The 20,886-nt window shown below is 43.4% G+C and overlaps 1 protein-coding gene across 1 annotated transcript; it reads left to right on the top strand.

Moving 5' to 3' along the window:
- Positions 1 to 2,858: 2,858 nt before the first annotated feature.
- Positions 2,859 to 18,511, top strand: LOC308302112 (chymotrypsinogen A-like). Its single transcript, XM_080746307.1, has 8 exons — positions 2,859 to 2,984; positions 3,583 to 3,645; positions 4,239 to 4,357; positions 4,510 to 4,595; positions 5,656 to 5,740; positions 16,374 to 16,554; positions 17,001 to 17,137; positions 18,286 to 18,511. Exons 1-8 carry the CDS (start codon positions 2,942 to 2,944, stop codon positions 18,448 to 18,450), a joined length of 879 nt encoding a protein of 292 aa, XP_080602433.1. The 5' UTR covers positions 2,859 to 2,941; the 3' UTR covers positions 18,451 to 18,511.
- The last annotated feature ends 2,375 nt before the right edge of the window (positions 18,512 to 20,886 follow it).

Genomic DNA, 20,886 nt, shown 5'->3' with positions numbered 1-20,886 from the left:
AGGGGGGACGAAGGACCTGGCCAGTTATTTGTTCATAACAATTTAATTCTTCATGTATAGCGCTTGTAGTGCTACATGGCATCACAACAGTGCAACCGAAAACTCACCGACAAGGCACGATTTTTACATCGTGCCACTGCGGTTGATTGGCATGCACTGCTGGCCTGGCCTCAGGTTGTGGTTCGTCTGCACCCCATCAGTCAGGTGGTTTTCGATGATGACCCGATTCTCCTCCTTCCCCACACTGCAGTCCTCTCTCCGTCACCGTCAGCCCATGTAAACAGAAACATTTCAAATTAAGTTTCAAATAAATCTTAAATCGATGAAAAAACAAATTAAATAAATTAAAATCAAATTAAAATTAAAATCAAATCAAAATTTAAATATATTAAACAATTAAAATATATTAAACACTCCCCTTCTTGTTACAACTTATAGTTGTGACATAAAAGTTAAATAAAATAATTTAAATTGTTTAAATCTTTAATTCATGCACTACAGTACAGTACAGTAGCAGCTTGGGCACAGGGGAGTCAGTGATAAGTAATACGCCCTAAGTGCGAGAAGCGACCTTGTGTCTAAAGGTTGTTATGGTAACCAGGGGACAGGAAGTTCCCTGAACAGAGGTTTATGGGTAATGAAGTTTTTCTAAAATGTATTCATAACAAGACAGGATAGAGCGTCAACAAAATACCTTAAACAGAAAACAATTTAATGTTGACGAAAAATGGAAGAGAGGAGGTCAAAACAGAGACATGTTCCCAAAACAAATCTCTCACACACAGACCATCTGACCTTGAAGGCTCCAGGTGGTTTCTAGCTGACAGTCAAACAGACGCTGCACTCAGAAGTGCACACACACTCACATACTGGGTCAGAGACACAGAGTTGGGGGGGGGGGGGGGTTGACAAGATGAGGGAGGGGGGGGCGGCATGCACGCCCGCGCACTCTCTCAGAATACCACTCACACGCACTTCCCCAAAATTCGTGCACGCCCTCACACATACAGTAGCCTACGGCAAACTCATTCTCACAGAATCCATTCATCAAATAAATGAAATTATAGTATAATACACACCCATAGTCCTATGAGAGGTTCTAAAATCTTAAAGTTACAACAGTTTAAATTAATTTAGGCATCAATAATTTGAGTTAGTTATTCTTAGTCTTAAATCTTAACTTTAATTTCTCAGAGACATTTTAAAATGTCTTAAAAGTAGCCTACTTAATATTATTCATTACAGAAGACAGAAATGGTCAGTAACATAGTCAAAGATAAAAATATTGTTTCTCAATTTCCAAATGGCTGGGCCAAGCCATGAAAGTGAGAGACCTAAATAAACACAGTAGTATCGGTACATAAACAGATAACTAAACACTCCGCTGACTTGCGGAGGACAAATAACATCCAACTGTACTATACAGAGATTCTGCCTGGGTCTACAGTGGGGAAATAATGACCCTTCATAGGGTCCAGACAAACAAATAATGACAAAAACAACTGTACCGAAAAAAGTTAAAGTTTGAAAATCAGTATTGTCTCCTCATCACGACGAGAGAGGGAGACCAAACCATGAGAAATAGATAAAAATAGAATAGGGAGTTTGTACACACACCCTTAAACTTTGTAAGAAGAAACAAAGAGTTTTACGAGTTACGACCATTCAGTATCTATAGATAAGGGTTAATTTACGACGCGTGTCAAACCAAAACATTATTAGGAGCTTAGGACTCCTCCAGACGGAGGGAGAACATCATTCACAAATCATATCAATTATCATAACATTAACATCGTTAATTCAAAATTCAAAGACACAACACGTTACAGGGATTTAGTAAATATGTACTTATCTTAATCAACTTAGGAATTTGCCGAGCGTGGAAATCCCAGATGCAGCCCAGGACCGGGGGAGTATCCAACCTCAAGGAAGACGGTCCAACACGGTCCGCTGCTCCTGGGGGTCCACGCGGTTCCACATTAATCGAAAACTCATATAAACACTGTTGTCTAAATAAATTCCTTTGTCTGAAAATACAGCAATTATAGAGATTTTCCTGTCTGGTTTCAGATACAAAGAGCCAAAGGACTATATTTCTTATATTGCTGTATTGAGGAGAGACAGACAAGGTAGACAGACAGTTCTAAATCTCTCCCCACCCTAACGGTAGGTCGAGCATTCTCTCTCTCCCAAAATGGAAGTTTAACATGTATATAAAGAGTACAGTTATGACAGTAAGAAGTCGTGGAACTTATTGATTCGTTCCCATATAATAACAAGGAAGTAACAGGAAGAAAGTGACACGTAGTGTTGGTAATTTTCCACCACTCGTGACTTATATCATAGTATCAAAACATGATTACATTCAGGGCATTCAAAGTTATTATGACCTTTAATCAGTTTGCCTGAACCTACAGTATGCGACCAAAATGTGGTCTCTTATACTGTGAGTTCAGTTCATAATAATATCTTATATGGTCATATGAGCTTCATACACCAATAACATAATTATGTATCATAATTTATCCTAACACTGTCTTCGTACAACATTCATTTAAGATGACAGTTGACAGCTATTTGAATGAAATGCTTGTTCCCTGTGAATCACCACCGCTATAGCGGCTTAAGGTCGATGGTAAAGAATGAGACATGAAGGTAACACTGGGCCACTGGGCCAGATTAGGGGTACATTTCAATGGAACAGCAATTAATGTCCCATCCCCCCCACCTCCACCCCCCACCCACTGTGGTCAGTTATACTCAGAAATGTGTCCGCTTCCTCTCCTTTCACACCTTTGCATCTGCAAACACCTAGAAGCCACAGACTTGCCGAGAAACGACGTGCGTCAAAGTGCGTCATAAGAAAAGAGCTATAAGAGAAAGACTTGTTCAGTGAAGACTACACTCTGGACCACAGCCAGGTCCAGAAGCTGAGGTACACATGAAGAAAATCTGGATCATCTTCTTCTTGGTCTGCAACGCAGGTACAGTATAACTTCTGAATCATTCACTTCATTCACTTTTACCCCTCCCTGGTCTCATAATGAGCCAGGAGCGTGTCTCACAGCTTGTTGTTTTGATTCCAAGAGAAATAACCAAACATATTTATCAGATTGTTAAAACTAAATTGGACTTGGTAGGTGGATTTCTGTGAAGGATTTAGCCATTATTGTGTTGTTATAGGCTACATTAGCTGACGAAGATCAATCATTGATTCCACAAGGTAAACATTTATAGGCCTATACTGTGATATTCAGAGGGACTTTTAAAAACAACCAAAAATGTCCAGTTTGTCTGAGAAAGAGCTACCAGGCTCGAAACGTCACATAGTTCAGGTAACTGAACATTTCTTCCTTTATTTTACTGAGAGAAATTAAGGAGGTTGCACAGCAAAAATATTATTTAAATGGGATTTTTTTCTTTCTTTTTTTTTATCCTTTCGACAGATTATGTCCAAATATGTGTTCATTGTGCTTTTTTGTTAATAAAAGGTGTCAGTTAAATCATTTGGTCCAAAATATGGTAATTCTTAAATTGTATTGCCCACGCAGGTTTAACTGGTACTCTCCTTCATTTCAACAGGCACACAGTTGGCATCAGCAGTCCACCTGCATTCCCCTGAAGATGTGAGGGTTGAGGACCCAGGTGGGTAGAGTTTAGACATGAACTGTATGATTAAGTAGAAAAGTAGCCATCCAAATAATTGCTTTATTAATATCGGCTATTTTTCGGCAAAGAGCTTTGGTGTAGAGCAGACAAAGTAGAGAGTGAAAGGTCAAGTTTATTACATATTACGGTTCAAGTGGTTGTGATTGTGCTGTCAAACAATGAAATTTGGAATCTATGAAAGTTTGTGGGGGGTCCCTGCTTCATCTCTCTCTCAGCTAAGGAGTCTCTGGCATGAAAATGTTGAAGACCCCTGACTTAGACAATCATGAGGCAATTATCTGCCTTCATTTATTTCAGCTTAATTCCTAACACTGCTAATTCACCCTGAATTATTGCCAATATCCTCAGAATGCTTGTTACTTGTTAGAATTTCTGGATAAGTCAAACAAGTTGACGTAAAATGACTTCGGCAGGAAGTTATTTTGGAATGTAACAACCATTCTAATTGGCTGAGGACATAAGGCACAAATTAATGCAGCATTTAATTTGACCAAAAGGTTGACTAAGGCAATTATGCTATGAGGCTAACAGATGCACATGTGTGCATGCATGCATAATATGTTTTTCAGACCCTGGTGTTCCTACCATCAAGCCAAAAGTCCCCAAATGTCTTCCCAAAGATGGATTGGGTATCATCAATGGTGAGGAGGCCAGGGCTCACTCCTGGCCCTGGCAAGTCTCCCTGCAGGTACATCATATACAACACTTTGTTTAAGTGTAACATTTCATTATCCACAAATGTTACTGATAGACTGGACAGTGCATTTTGGCATATCATTAAATACAATAGCTGAATTACTGAGACACTCTAAGTTAGAGAAATCCTATTGTCGCTAACAGAAACGTGGTCCTGTTAACAAGCATTACTGTGGTGGATCATTGATCAACAAGCGCTGGGTAGTGACTGCTGCCCACTGCTACGTCAGGTACAGTAGACAATGTCTCCCTCTGAACTAGATATTCTATTCTATCCACATACAGTACTGTAGCATTTCCAAAACTGAGACCTTAAGCAAGAAAAATGCATGCACACACATAAGCACACACACACACACACACACACACACACACACACACACACACACACACACACACACACACACACACACACACACACACACACACACACACACACACATAAGCACACACACACACACACACACACACACACACACACACACACACACACACACACACACACACACACACACACACACACGTAGTATACCGGTAATCAATAATAGATACATAATATGAGAACAAAATAAGTATAACATGGGTACAAAACCCCAAAGCAACCTGTTACGACTCAACCAATTCACCCTTTGTCAAGTCCCCGCCTATTGTCCCACCCCCTCTTCACACCCATTGGTTGCTGTGTCTTGGTGGGACACTTTGTGGGACACTCCATCCTCTACTATTTTAATTCATTTGCTTCATATTGTTATTGTTATGTTTTAGCAAATTCAACATAAAAAATCACACCCGTGTGAACTGAGCGGTGGTCCCCCCCCCCCCCCCCCTTCCCCCCTGTGTGTGTGTGTGTGTGTGTGTGTGTGTGTGTGTGTGTGTGTGTGTGTGTGTGTGTGTGTGTGTGTGTGTGTGTGTGTGTGTGTGTGTGTGTGTGCGTGTGTGTGTGTGTGTGTGTGTGTGTGCCTGGTCTGGCCTGGCCTGAACAACAGCGCCCCTCCCTTAACATGTGTGGTCAGAAAAGGTTACTGCAGGCTACAGACAGACAGACAGACAGACAGACAGACACGCAGACAGACAGACATACCCACACACACGGCCACGTATAGGAGCGTTGTGACCACCGCTCAAAAATGCGGAACCAGGGTGGGACAAGGCAGATAGAGCCTGTTGGTTGGTCAGTCAGGGACCAACCAGAAGGCTAACAAAGGGTGAATTGGTGTTCTTCTTTTGTGTGGGGAGAGGTCCCTGAGGCTCATACAAGTATTTTCCATAAATCTTTTACCATCTTTTCAGTCCTAATGACCTTGTAATCCTGGGCCAGCACAACCTAGAAACCCAAGAACCCAAGAAAGTTCCGAAAAACCACGATATTCTAGAGGTAGGTGGTCTGTTTTATATTGCATGATACACTGTAATACAGACACAACATTATGTTGTTACATTTGTTATCGGAGTGATCTCAATTACCTTCATTTTATTTATATATATATATATATATATATATATATATATATATATATGTATATAGTGTAAAAAACATCACAAGGATGCAGCTGGGACGTATCATCAGTGATGTAGCCTGGGGTCGATGGGTGTTTCGGGTCTCGCAACATCATACACCCTCGCCCAGGTGACCCAGCCGGGGTTGATCAAGTCCCGACTTACGTCCCAGTAGCTATCCACGATCAGTCCTATTAGGGAAAGACAGGGTCACTCAATGTGCAGCACCGGAACTACTCTGCCGGGACTGGGGGTACCATTCTGGCGCGTGGAAGAACTAGGCTCTATGGGTTGACTCCTGGCCGGGCTCCTCCTACGTCTCACCAGGTCCTCTCCTGCTCTCACCAGGTTCAGAACCTGTGCGTTGCACCAGACCCCAATCCAAACATTCCATTCAGCTGCTGCAGTTGAATGGCCCTCCTAAAGGCCTCACGTGGATTTGTTGGGCTTCTTCCTCACGGAAGACACAGGCTGGGGCGCTAACCCAACCTGCTCCTATATGTGTATATATATATGTATATATATGTATATATATATATATATATATATATATATATATATATTCCTTTCCATATAGCTACACTGGTCTATCGATAAATGTGTGTAATCTCTGGGTTCATGTCAACGTGCAGGTTTGCCAATATACAATGTCCATGTATTTGGCAGATAATCACTGTGTTTACTTATTTATATCCATAATAATACATGTTTCCCTTAAAAACCTGCACTATCCACACCTTTCACACAGATTTAATTTCTTTGCTAAATAGTTACTACATCGATTTTAAATCATTGAATCGAATGGTATCGTATCGCCATGAATGAACCAATATCATCCATGTATCGTATCGTCAACCATGTATCGTGATATTGTATCGAATCGCTATTAAAATGTATCGTTACACCCCTGGTATGTATGTATGTATGTATGTATGTATACGTGTGTGTGTGTGTGTGTGTGTGTGTGTGTGCGTGTGCGTGTGCGTGTGCGTGTGCGTGTGCGTGTGCGTGTGCGTGTGTGTGTGTGTGTGTGTGGTACTACAGATTGTAAAACATGGTTAAAGCCATGAGGCATTCAATCAACACGCAGCAACATCTGGCTTCTTGCACATAATACTCCTTAAAAGGATCGGTGGCTAATAGGCCTATTGCCGTCTATAACGAAGATTACAAATTAAAAAAAATAAGAAATATCTACTCAAGAGGAACAATGCTAGCCTGGAACCAGACGAATCCACTGGTGCAAAATGTGATATAAACTGAATTCCAATCCGAAGGGTTTGCACTTTGAAGTGCGCATTTGAAGGGCTATGACGTCACTGGTCACAGATCTACAAGCTCACAATGCGTCGCAACGCAACGCATTGTGAGCTTGTAGATTGCTATTTGGCGCGGCCCAGTGACATCATAGCCCTTCAAATGCGCACTTCAAAGTGCGAACCCTTCGGATTGGAATTCAGCTATAGTCTGGCTACGCAAGCCTGACACAAGCTGATGATGTCATTTGTCCATGTGTGGTCCAGCCCTATGGAATGTATGTGTAACAGGTTGAAGAAGGACCTTAATTATAGTGAAATTCCTGCTAAGATATGTATATATTTGCCTTGCAATGAGTGGCCCGGTAGTGCCCTCTGCTGGTGTCTAGTATAAAAGTGCCCTGGAGGCAGGAAGCAGCCACAGTCTCCTGTGGTCTGCTGTGTGGTAAGGACACGTTTCTGTCTGCTCTCCTCAAATGTTATCTTAAAGTGCATTAAGGCTAACGTGAGATTTATTTTAAGATACACAGCCATGTAGTAACTGTGAACATGCTGTATTTTCGTTTTGAATCTGTTTTAACTCACGTGGATCACGTTAGTTGCATTATGTAACCTGTACTGAAAGACAATATTGTCGTCTTTTCCTTCAGACGTCAATAACCAGCAGAGCCACTAACCTATGTTCCTGTATGTGTCTCACTACCCTCATTGCAGGTAATTGTTGTTGCACTACGTTTTGTATGTATTTTGTTGAGTCATAGTGTACAGCACTGTTTGTTTTGGTAACCATTTTAGGTAGCAGCGCGCCATACCTGTAATGATTCTGGTCACTGCCAGAGGGCGTTGTTGGCCACCTTAAGGATTTATTTTGTGTTCACGTTTTGTATTTTCTACTTTATTAATTCATTTTATATAAAAAAGATGATGTGGGGAAAAGTAAGTTGGGAATATTTTGTATTAAATTCATTGCAATTGTATTAATGTTAAAACCAGTTAAAAACAACCACTATACGATCACCTGTTAAAATAATATGGTAGAACTCACATCTTGGAATGCATTTTATATTGAATGTACAAAAGAACAAGATGCTATGTACTGCACAGTCTCCTGTGATCTGCTGTGTGACGTCAATAACCAGCAGAGCCACTAACTAATGTTCCTGTATGTGTCCCACTACCCTCATTGCAGAGCTACATAAAGTAACCCTCATCATCATCAGTGCCTTGGGTGTGTGATTCTTGGCGGGGCGGGTTAACTGCTGTTACATTGGTGCCATGACCCGTGACTACTATCAAGTTCATCGAACCGGATGACCGTCCTGCCAGCCACACCACTTCATCGGTTTACAGTATGGGTTTACAGTTTAGCATAGCAGTGCAGTGAGGCTAATTACTGTACACTGTACAGTGTGTCATAGAGGCACAGAGATATTTACGTGTTGCACCAGTAGCGTGTCACGTAGTCTGCTGATTTATTTTCATGTTTTTTTGTTTTCCTATTGATTGATGATTTCACTTTCCAAGGTGAAATATTTTGAGTTTGGGATTTTGAGCATCCTAATTGTGTCAAACACTTTTGAAAAATGTCTACGCAGAGTAATGGCTTCATGCCACGGTTTGGCACACCCATTAATGTTAATAGGGGCAGGGGTATGCCTACCCCCATCCCTTTTTCCTTTGATAGTCCTGCCCCTGGTGTTGGTATGCCCTCTTTAGAGGCAGTTCCTAGAGCTAGGGTCCATGATGTAGCTGACCATCACACCAGCTCACCTGTAGCTCAGGTCACATCTACACCAAATCCTACTAATGACAGTTCTGAGTGTGTGAATGACCAAATGAGGACTGTTATTCAGGAAATAGGACATCAACTAGCTGACAGCATTATGTCACGCATACAGCCACACAACACTGTTGCTCCCAGTTCTGTTGCCACACAAGATGTAGTGAACACATTGAGTCAGTCCACCCATGTATCAGATTTATCTCAGGTGCATGTTGTTACGCAGAGAAAGGTCAAAGAACCACCATCTTTTATAGGAGATGGCTCAGACTCAATCACAGTGTACGAATGGGAAGATCTGATGAGAACATTCATTAAAAAGAGTAATGTAAGGGTTGAAGAGCAGGCTGAGGAAATCCTTATGCATTTGAGAGGAAAAGCTAAGGATGTTGTTAAATTTGGCATTAGAAACAGCAACACTGATGTTTATGCTCACCCTGACATGATTTATGGTCTTCTCAGAAAGCACTTTAGTTCTACTAGGTACTCTGCTGTCCCCTTAGCTGACTTTTACTCGACTTTGCCCAATGACCATGAAGACCCCTATGACTACTGGCTGAGACTAAACAGAGCAGCTGACCTTGCCACTGACTGTCTGAAAGAACAGGGCAAAACACTGGACAACCCTGAGATGGAAGTGACTCGCATGTTTATTAGGAACTGTCCCTGCAAAGACCTAACGCTCACTTTCAGATCCAAAACTATTGACAAGTGGTCAGCATGTGAAGTACTGGAGGTGCTAAACGAGTACCACGCCGAGATGAGCAGCAAAGCATCTTCCCCAGTGCACCCTGTGAAGAAGGTGGACATTGCTGTGCACAAAGCAGAGGTGAGCTATAGCCCAGTCCATACTAACAGCAGCCACGAGCCACCTCAGGCACAGAGCCCACAGTATGTCCCACTAGCAGAGGTGATGGCTATGTTGGAGAAGGTTCTGCTGCGTGGAGCCTCTGACCAGTCACAAGTGAGGAGGCGAGCTCCGCTCAAACCTGAAGACCGCATCGATGGTTTCACTAGCAAGCCATGTTTAATTTGCAGAGCTGATGATCACAGTGCTTTCTCTCATTGCCGCGAGAAAAGACTTTGTTTCCACTGCCACGCCCCGGGCCATTCGCGCCGTGGCTGTCCACAAAAGAAGGCTGTCCCGGAGCATCAGGAAAACTGATTGATCTGCACATAGGGGAGGACAGTGCAGATCAACCCAATAAGCCTCCCACCAGTAATGAGGAACCCGACATGCAAGATAATGAGTCCCTCTACCAGTTATACAGCAGTACGATACCCTCATCCAAGAAACTGATATTTCAGGGATCCCAGAGAATAGCAGAGACCAACAGCCTGTTCTACACACCTGTGTCTGTGAAGAATGGCCCCACTCTCAAAGCACTATTGGACAGCGGTTCAATGGCCTGTACACTAAGTGAGTCTGCTGTTGAGTCCCTGCTTGAGCATTGCCCTGACATGAGAAAAGACACAGCTGATGATTATGTCATTATAGGTTGCGGTGGACACCGCGTTTCCCCCAAAGACATGTATGACCTTGATGTCACTGTTTACGGATGCAGAATGATCATTCCAGCAATGGTTGTTCCAGGCCAGACGGAACAGATGATCCTTGGCAGCAATGCCATCAAGCACATCCTAACTCAACTGAAAAGCACCGACGGCTACTGGAGACTAGTTTCCTCGCCCAACAATGGTCAGTCTGATGACCACTGCCAATTCCTGTCACTGCTTTCCAACACAGAGAGATGGAGGGGTGATTGCATTCCAGATAAGGTTGGTACGGTGAAAGTCAAGAGTTGCGTGACACTGAAACCGCAGAGTGAACACCTTGTCTGGGGCAAGTTACCCGAGTCAGCAGTGATGTCAGCCGGCAGTACAGTGGTCGTTGAGCCGACGCAGTCTAAAGCCAGACCCAAACACATACTAGTCGGAAGAGTCGTTACTCCTCTTTGGGGAGATCGATGGGTGCCCGTTAAAGTCATAAATCCAACGGACAAAACTGTGGTGCTGAGAAGGAACGCCAAGATAGCAGATGTGTCTCCCTGTATTGCAGTAGAAGACCTGCCTGAAGCGGACGAAGTCAAGTGCAACGTGCAGTGTGTGCAGAGTGAAGATGTGCAGCCAAGGTCAGAAGAGGACATGGTGCGTGCACTAGAGGCTCTGGGCCTGCAAGATCTTGACCTGAAGTCGTGTGAGGTGTCGCTGCAGTGGAGAGACAAGCTCCTTCACATCATCGAACAGTATGAGTCAATCTTCTCCCGACACAAGCTGGACTGTGGAGAAGCTAAGGGGTTTGTGCATCGCATCCACCTTGTCGACGACAAGCCATTCCGTCTACCCTACAGACGCATACCGCCAAGCCAGTATGAAAAGTTGAGAACGACTCTGAATGAGATGGAAGAAAAGGGCATTATTCAGAAGTCGAGCAGTGAATATGCGTCTGCGCTCGTTCTCATATGGAAGCCGAATGGAGAGCTCAGAGTCTGCACTGACTTCAGATGGCTTAACGCAAGAACGGTGAAAGATGCCTACCCACTGCCTCATCAGGCCGACGCTCTAGCTGCACTCGGTGGGAATGCATTCTTCTCCACGATGGACCTGACATCAGGCTTTTATAACGTCCCCTTGCACCCTGATGACAAGAAGTATACTGCGTTCTCGTCTCCCTTTGGACTACATGAATGGAATCGACTTCCTCAAGGCCTATGTAACAGTCCGGCAACGTTCATGAGGATGATGATGTCCATATTCGGTGACGAGAATTTCACAAGCCTGTTGTGTTACCTTGACGACCTGATGGTATTTGCGCCGACTGAGGAAGCTGCACTCCGACGCATAGAGATGGTGTTTGCCCGACTCAAGGAACACAACCTTAAGCTCGCACCCAAGAAATGCTTCTTCCTCAGGAGGACTGTGAAGTTTCTTGGGCACGTCATCAGTGAAGATGGAGTTCGAACTGACCCAGAGAAAGTGAGAGCCATAAATGACCTCCAAGTTACTGACCTCATGGAATCTGATGGGAAGACACCTTGCCCTAGCAAGATCAGATCGTATCTGGGCATGATTATGTACTATCAAGGTTTCATCGAGTCATGCTCTGCGAAGGCAAAACCGTTATTCAAGCTCACAGCCGAACCTGGTGCTCAGCGCAAGAACAAGAAAGGTCGCAAACCTGTCAAGAAAGGAGGTCAGGTCAAGCTGTCACCTGCTGATTGGACCGACGCTTGCCAGACCGCGTTTGAGACGCTGAAGCAGGACCTCATGGCGAGTGTTACTCTAGCTCACCCTGATTTCAATGCCCCGTTCATTCTCGCTGTCGACGCATCCTTTGATGGGATTGGAGCTGTCCTGTCGCAACTGCCGCCTGGTGGAAAAGTAGCCAGACCAGTCGCCTTTGCGAGTAGGACCCTCTCACGCTCCCAGCTGAATTACCCTGCACACCGGCTTGAATTTCTCGCCTTGAAATGGGCCGTATGTGACAAATTCAGCCATTGGTTGAAAGGCAGACACTTTACCACATGGACTGACAATAACCCCTTGACGTACATTCTGACCAAACCCAGACTTGATGCGTGTGAACAGCGTTGGGTGGCGAAGCTCGCTGCATACGACTTCGACTTGAAGTACATCCCCGGCCCGAAGAACATCGTAGCCGACGCCTTGAGCCGTGAGCCGTTTGTCCAGTCGTGTGTGGGTCATCGCCTTGTGACCGAGCCCTATACCTCGCTGCTAGAGCGAGTCAACGGTGTGAACGACAGAACTGTGCAGGAAGTGTTCAGAGTGTCCAACAACTGTCAAGCTGTTGTGGAAGGTGGTGAAATGTCGAACGAACCAGTGCAAGAAGCAGTTCCACCAAACACGAGTGGCTCAGTTGCATCGGAGGAAGTCGCTGCCATCCTCACTGCTCAGTCCACTGGCGGTGTGAGTCACGTACTGGGTACAGATGCTGCCCTCAATCTTTTACTAGAGGAAGACCAGTCCACTGCACTCCCTCAAAGCCAGCTTGTCAGTCTGCAGGAGCACGACGACACGATAAGCAGGGTCATGTACTTTGTACAGAGACACAAGAGACCTACCAAACGTGAGAGAGGTGTTGAGTCACGTAGCGTGATCAAGCTGCTGAAGCATTGGAGTAAACTCACCATACAAGATGGCATGCTGTACAAGACAAAGAAAGATCCTCACATGAACAAGAAGATCTTCCAGTTCATAGTGCCAGACTCGTTGAAGCAGAAAGTCCTCCATGGTCTCCATGACGTAGCAGGTCACCAAGGCCAGCACCGTACCTTGTCGCTGGTGAAGCAACGGTTCTTCTGGAGTGGCATGGAACGTGATGTTGTGAACTATGTTCGGTCCTGTCAACGCTGCATAGTAGGGAAGACACCTGAGCCACACAGCCGTGCGCCACTCAAGAACATAGTCACCTCTGAGCCTATGGAGTTAGTCTGCATAGACTTTTATAGTGCTGAGCAAGGGAACAAGTCTGTGGATGTTCTAGTCGTAACTGATCATTTCTCCAAGATGGCACACGCCTTCCCATGCAGGAATCAGACTGCCAAACAAGTCGCTCGTCGTCTCTGGAACGACTTCTTCCTCATTTATGGTTTTCCCCGTCGTATTCACTCCGACCAGGGGGCTAACTTTGAGAGCAAGCTGATCAAGGAGCTTCTAGAGATGGCTGGGGTACAGAAGTCCCATACCACTCCTTATCACCCCATGGGAAATGGTGTCACAGAGAGATTTAATAGGACCCTGGGAAATATGATCAGGACCCTTCCCCCTCAGCCCAAGGCAAAGTGGCCACAAATGCTGCAGCAGCTCACCTTCTGCTACAACTGCACGGAGCATGAGACGACAGGGTTTGCACCATTCTACCTTGTGTTTGGGAGAATCCCTCGTCTCCCTGTCGACGTCATGTTTCAGCATGCTCTGACCAATGATGCTGTTGTCAGCCACTCAGACTTTGTGTCCCAACTGAAGAAAGATCTGCATGAGGCTGCTCAGATTGTGCAGAGGAACAGTCTCAAGGAACAGACTCGCCACGCTAAGCTGTACAACCGCAAGGTCAAGGGTTCACCTCTTGTCGTTGGAGACAGAGTGTTGATCGCCAACAGAGGTGTACCTGGGAAACGCAAGGTTGCAGACAAGTGGGAGTCAACCCCTTATGAAGTCATGTCGGTCAAGCCTGACATCAATGTCTACAGAGTCAAGGATTGTCTGACGGGCAGAGAAAGAGTCGTCCACAGGAATCTACTGCTCTCTGTTAGCTTCCTGCCCTGCGAAGGAGATGTGAACGCTGAATCTGCGCACTCAGAGTGTGATGATGCTGCACACGGAAGTGAAATGTGCCCTGAAGTGCCTGTCGAAGACATTGAAGTCCGTACAGTCAACTGGTTGTTGCGGACGGGTGATGATGAAGCCAGTTCAGAAGAGGATGACGACTCACTTGACCAGAGGTCTGATGTTGCCCAGTCTGACTCTCTCACAGTCACAGAGTCCAGTCAAGCCAGCCATCCAGCCGCTGAACAGGAGGATGCCCACTCTGCAGTTGACAGTACGGAAGACCCACCACAGTGCTCTGAAGATGTGGTCCCCCAAGACTCCCCCGTCGCAGACATGTCCCCTCCCGACGACGACCCAACTGACATTGATCCCCCGAACGTTGACTCGCCAGACACTGAAGCCCCTGAGACAACCGTTCCAGACACTGACTTAGACGTTCCAGGCCCTTTAGCTCAGGTGGTTTGCACACAGTCTGGCCGCCATGGTCTCAGGGATCGTAGGTCAATCAGACCTCCCAGACGTCTCGTTTGTGAGATGAATGACCACGTATTAGATGTGGATTCTGTGTCCACAGTTTCTGTTAGTTCTTTGATTCATTTCTTTACGAATGCACTTTCAGTCTGAGTAACAGGGTTATGAGAGTGTATAACCAAAAGAAGCGTTTGAGTAGTACGCTTGAGATTGTCACTGTATAGGAACAATGATTTACATTTCAGAGGTGTAACAGGCATCTTTGAGTCTGTGTTTAGTTAGGAGTTTGATCGCCTTCTTTCTCTACATACTCCTTTTTGGGAGAGTTTTTGAACTGACATGTACTTGAGTTTTGTTCCTGGTAACGCACAGTTTTTATTTTATTTTACCTCAGAGTATGCACTTTCTTTTTGCCTATGGTTTTGTTTGTTTTATTTTGAGAGATACACTTCCCATATTTAGCAGAATTTCAGGGGGGTGTATGTAACAGGTTGAAGAAGGACCTTAATTATAGTGAAATTCCTGCTAAGATATGTATATATTTGCCTTGCAATGAGTGGCCCGGTAGTGCCCTCTGCTGGTGTCTAGTATAAAAGTGCCCTGGAGGCAGGAAGCAGCCACAGTCTCCTGTGGTCTGCTGTGTGGTAAGGACACGTTTCTGTCTGCTCTCCTCAAATGTTATCTTAAAGTGCATTAAGGCTAACGTGAGATTTATTTTAAGATACACAGCCATGTAGTAACTGTGAACATGCTGTATTTTCGTTTTGAATCTGTTTTAACTCACGTGGATCACGTTAGTTGCATTATGTAACCTGTACTGAAAGACAATATTGTCGTCTTTTCCTTCAGACGTCAATAACCAGCAGAGCCACTAACCTATGTTCCTGTATGTGTCTCACTACCCTCATTGCAGGTAATTGTTGTTGCACTACGTTTTGTATGTATTTTGTTGAGTCATAGTGTACAGCACTGTTTGTTTTGGTAACCATTTTAGGTAGCAGCGCGCCATACCTGTAATGATTCTGGTCACTGCCAGAGGGCGTTGTTGGCCACCTTAAGGATTTATTTTGTGTTCACGTTTTGTATTTTCTACTTTATTAATTCATTTTATATAAAAAAGATGATGTGGGGAAAAGTAAGTTGGGAATATTTTGTATTAAATTCATTGCAATTGTATTAATGTTAAAACCAGTTAAAAACAACCACTATACGATCACCTGTTAAAATAATATGGTAGAACTCACATCTTGGAATGCATTTTATATTGAATGTACAAAAGAACAAGATGCTATGTACTGCACAGTCTCCTGTGATCTGCTGTGTGACGTCAATAACCAGCAGAGCCACTAACTAATGTTCCTGTATGTGTCCCACTACCCTCATTGCAGAGCTACATAAAGTAACCCTCATCATCATCAGTGCCTTGGGTGTGTGATTCTTGGCGGGGCGGGTTAACTGCTGTTACATATGGAATAAATAAAAGCATAAATTCCATAGGACTAGACCACACATGGACAAATGACATCATCAACTTACGACTGGCATTGTCCCACACTGAGTAAAAGATGAACTATTCTCAAATAAATACAATATTTAAGGACGTTTACATTTTTCTTACAGAGGGCAATTAAACGATATACTGTATTAAGGCATAAAAGGCTTATTAGACAGGGATCCTTTTAACAGCTAAGATGACTGTGTCATTTCCCCGGTAGGTCTTCAAATACGACGCATACAATGACAAAACTAAAGACAATGACATCGCACTGATCAAACTGAAAGAACCTGCCCAGATCGACCGCTATGTGTCCCTTGTGCGTCTACCTGATACCAGTGACATCTTTCCTCCCGGCACGGAGTGTGTGGTCACCGGCTGGGGCCGGACCCACTGGGACTGTGAGTGAACAACAGGAAATACTTTTCATGCCTCAACCACAGATTGGGACCATTTTACCAGTAGGCATACAGTGATCTAGAATAGCATGTACACATGAGGCAGGTAGGCTTACCATATCAGTTTGAAATGTCTTGTTCACAATATAAAACAAATGTAAAAACCACAAAGCTTCAAAATGATTTCATACAAAATAATAAAGTTAGATTAAAACCCACATTTCGAGGTTTTCACCTCGAATTTTTAAATACCTTCTCAAAAGGATAAAAGTAAGAGTTGTTTCTTTATATTAGTTACACGTTGTGTTGAAGTACATAATCAGACATTATATCAATGCAAAAATAAGTATGACAGGAGTACAATAACGGCATGGCTTAAATCGAAGGATTAGTGCCAGTGTGCACAAGACAGTTCAAGACATGAATCCTGTGTATTATTTTTGTTCCAGCTGAAGAGCCTGCAGAAAAGCTCCAGCAGGCTTGTGCGCCCCTCGTTAGCTTCAGGGACTGCAACAGCAACTGGTACTGGGGACGGGTCACCCCCTCGATGCTCTGTGCCGGAGGTGTTGGAGCTAACATCTGCATTGTGAGTGTAAAGCACAAACCTACTCCTCAGGACATCCACATTTTTCTTCAGAAAGGGGGAGGCAGGTGATAACTACATTGTTGCAGGCATTTCAAACTTCAGAGAGACAGACTCAAAACTTTTCCTCGGAAAGCGAGCATCACCAGATGATGTCCAAACTCTGTCTCGACTGTTCGGAACACAGAGTTATGCTTAAATGCTCATTCCCACCAGACGCGATAAAGGGCCTCAACTGTTCACAACCAAATGTACCTATTTTTCCCCATCAGTTACTCAACCTGTGAAGTGAAGCCTTGTATTAATTAATGGATAATTTGCGTTTGTGTCACAGAATAATAAAACCTGTAAGACGCCCTAAAGGGCGAGGTTGTCGCTTCTCACCCTTAGGGTGCTGAAACATAAGAGCTTCTGAAAACGGCACAGGAGAGAAGCAGGAGTTAAACTACTCTATTAATCTGGCTGGTCGAGTGGCTAAATCATACAGATTCATCTGATATTGGTATCTTTAGCTAAAAACATCACATCAGCATTGAGAGCCAGTGTGCAGAACTATACTGAACTTGAAATGTGTTAAACAGTGTCCTAGACAGCAGAGCACCCTTTAGCTCAGAGGTTTTCAACAGGGGGGTCCTCGAAGATACAAGATTACATTAACCACTTGAACTCTCACATTCATAATCTTGTGGGAACATTATCATTGTGATGTCAGAACAGGTCAGCTATATCCATAAATGTAGTCCGTGGTCAGATGTAGAGGTATTGGCCAGCTCCATATATGGAGAGATGTCTTGGCCATATGTGGAGTGTGTCATGAGGCGTGACGCACGCACGGACGGATGGACGGACGGACAGACAGACAGACATGATCAGCAGGTTTTCATACTACATATTGTGTCAGTCTCATGTGGTCTATGACGTTCTGAAAACCTGCAGCTCATGATCCATGTGTCAGTCACGCATGTGAAGTGAGCAGTGCTATTTATGAGTTAATTCCCCACTGGCCATGATTCTATGATTCTAGATTACTATTTCTATGAATTTGATGTATTACCATGTGCTGTCCTTGCTTAATCGCTCTGGATTAAAAGTGTCAGCTAAATGCCTTTTAATTGTTAAGCGTTTACAAACATAACTGCTTGTGGTTTCAGGGTGACTCTGGTGGTCCCCTGGTGTGTGAGAAGAATGGAAAATGGATCCTGGTTGGGGTCACTTCCTGGGCCCTTCAAGGCTGCCCTACCAACAAGCCTGCTGTTTTTACCAACGTCCATACCCTGCTTGCCTGGATCGAGAAGATCATGGCTGATAACCCGTAAACAACTGTTATACTCTTTTTGGCATCAACACAAAATGTCTGGGTATATTTGTCCTTGATGCTGTGCATGTTGTTTGTAGGGATACAGTAAATGTGCATTGCTTATTGCTAATAAATCTTGGAATTGCAGGTGTGTACCAGTGGTCAATTATTATTAGTATGGTGGTATAGTTCTAGTCCAGATTTCTTAATATTATTTTCTTCCTGGATACACTTGTAACCCAGGTTCCAAATAAGAGTCAATTATATGGTGATAAAAAGTCAAATGAATGACTACCTGTTATGCATACTGGTTTAAATAACTCATGGTTAATTCATTGCATCACATGATCTTGTTTAAAAACAACAATAAATAGTTGGTTCATCTACAGTAATACATATGCTTAAAAAGGTTGTAATTTCATGATGTATGGTGTAAAATGTGCTAAAAACATTTTATGTGTGAGGTTAAAAAATCGGGCTTGAACAAATCCCTTTAAGAGCACTCCACTATAAATGGAGCACTGCCCCTTTAAGAGCCTCTTCTTCCTGCTACAGACAGTGTGTGATCAACAGCACAGAGAGTGACCAGAGGAGAAAAACGTCTGATAAAAGACAGTTTTGAACATTTATTTTCGAGATTTCAAGTGTTATTTTGTACTTTATGAGTGTTTGAAGGCCTAGCCAGGTTAGCAAGTGTTTAAGTCAACAGAATCCTATGCTTGAGAGAGACAGCAAAAACGAACTTTGTTTGCTAACAGCTAAAGCTAACTGGCTGCTGCAGCTGACCAGCAGCTGAAGACAGACAAGAGAGATAATGAGTGGGTTCCTCTTCATGTGAGGCAACACACAACATCAGATGGCGAGCTAGTGGAGACCCAGGAACTGAACTGAATCTACAGAAACTGAAACATCAACTGGATCACCTGCAAGGTTTGACCCAAGTGACTTGACTCTGACTGACTATCATTTTTGAACAGAACCCTGACTAACTTTTTGAAAGGATACTTTGGACCAGGAAACTGAACTGTTTTGATCTACTGTGTTAATTGAACACACTAAGGAAGAGCTAGCTACATTCTGAAAAAAGTGACATTTCATTTGAAAGGTTTACATTGACAATATTGCACTGATTTGATCATTGTTTTTGTTGTTGATTGATATTTTATTTTATTTTATTATTTTATTTAAAGGTTTAACTTTAAGGACATTTAAGGTTAAAGGGGGGGTTTAAAGGTACTCTACCTCACTTTATTGAAAATATATATTTTTGTTTAAGGTTGAAGGGGAAGTTTAAAGGTACTTACCTCACTTTACTGAACCATTTATTTTTGATTGATACTTACCTACAGTATTTACATGCATCCTGAATAAGGTCATTAAGGTTAAGGGGAGTTTAAAGGTACTTACCTGACTTTTTGGAAACATTTATATTTTGATTGAAAGGTGCTAATATACCTGAAAAAGGGATTTTTACCTGAACAAGGGATTTATTTTTTGAAGGTTGTTACCTGATTACCTGAGAAAGGGAATTTAATTTAAAGGTGTACTTCACTTACCAGGTTACCTGTGAAAAAAAGGGTTAACTGTTACTCACCTGTTTACCTGAAAAGAAAAAAGAAGGGTTAACTCAAGAAAAGAAAATAGCTGAAATAATAGGACTTACCTTTTAAAATAGGCTACAAAACAAAATAGAATAAAGACTGACCGGTCATAAATAGAACAAAACTTAGTTTAACTGAACTGAACTAAACATTTAGTTGGTAAACTAAATAGAACATTAAACCTAGAAATCTACTCTGAAAAAGAAAGTGGTTGAATTAAGGGTTTTTGAGAATTTCCTACCTACCTACCTCCATCATTGTACATAGTTTTATTGAATGCATTCCACTTTTGCCATTTCTACTTTCAGTAAACTTGTCGACATATTATTTACATTTAAGCCTTTGTCTCTGGTCTATTCTTTTAGCCACCTCCTTACGAACCTAGAGTGCATATCCATGAAGCGTATATCCTAGTCCAGTAGCATATATATTAGTTGCCTGTGATACAGTGACACGAGTGCTACACACTCATAGCCAATCAGGAAGCAGAATTCTCAGTGATGTCACCATTATGCGATACAAACAAGGTATGGTTGGCGAACTGGCCGGGCATGCACCATTGAAGCTCATAGGAGCCAAAACTGGAACCGGAAGTTGTGTGAAATGCATTGGAGTCTATGTCAGCCTGATGGCAGCCAGCTGTGAATACATTATTTCTGAATGATTGCGTCCTTTGTCAGTTAATCGTGTGACGGCCCCTAGGGCCTTATAGGATTAGGTGGGTGTGTGCCTGCATTAACCATCGGCTTGCAGTGCTGGATTGGAGGGTGGAGTCGTGAGGCAATCAGCTGAGGGGAGACACCTGGCCAGTGCCTCTCCAAACAGTATAAAATACCTGCTTGCTTCTTCCTCCT

This window comes from Nannobrachium achirus, assembly GCF_963921795.1.
Source record: "Nannobrachium achirus genome assembly, chromosome: 17".
In the NCBI taxonomy this organism is placed as follows: Eukaryota; Metazoa; Chordata; class Actinopteri; order Myctophiformes; family Myctophidae; genus Nannobrachium; species Nannobrachium achirus.
This window is presented reverse-complemented; position numbering and strand designations above follow the sequence as displayed.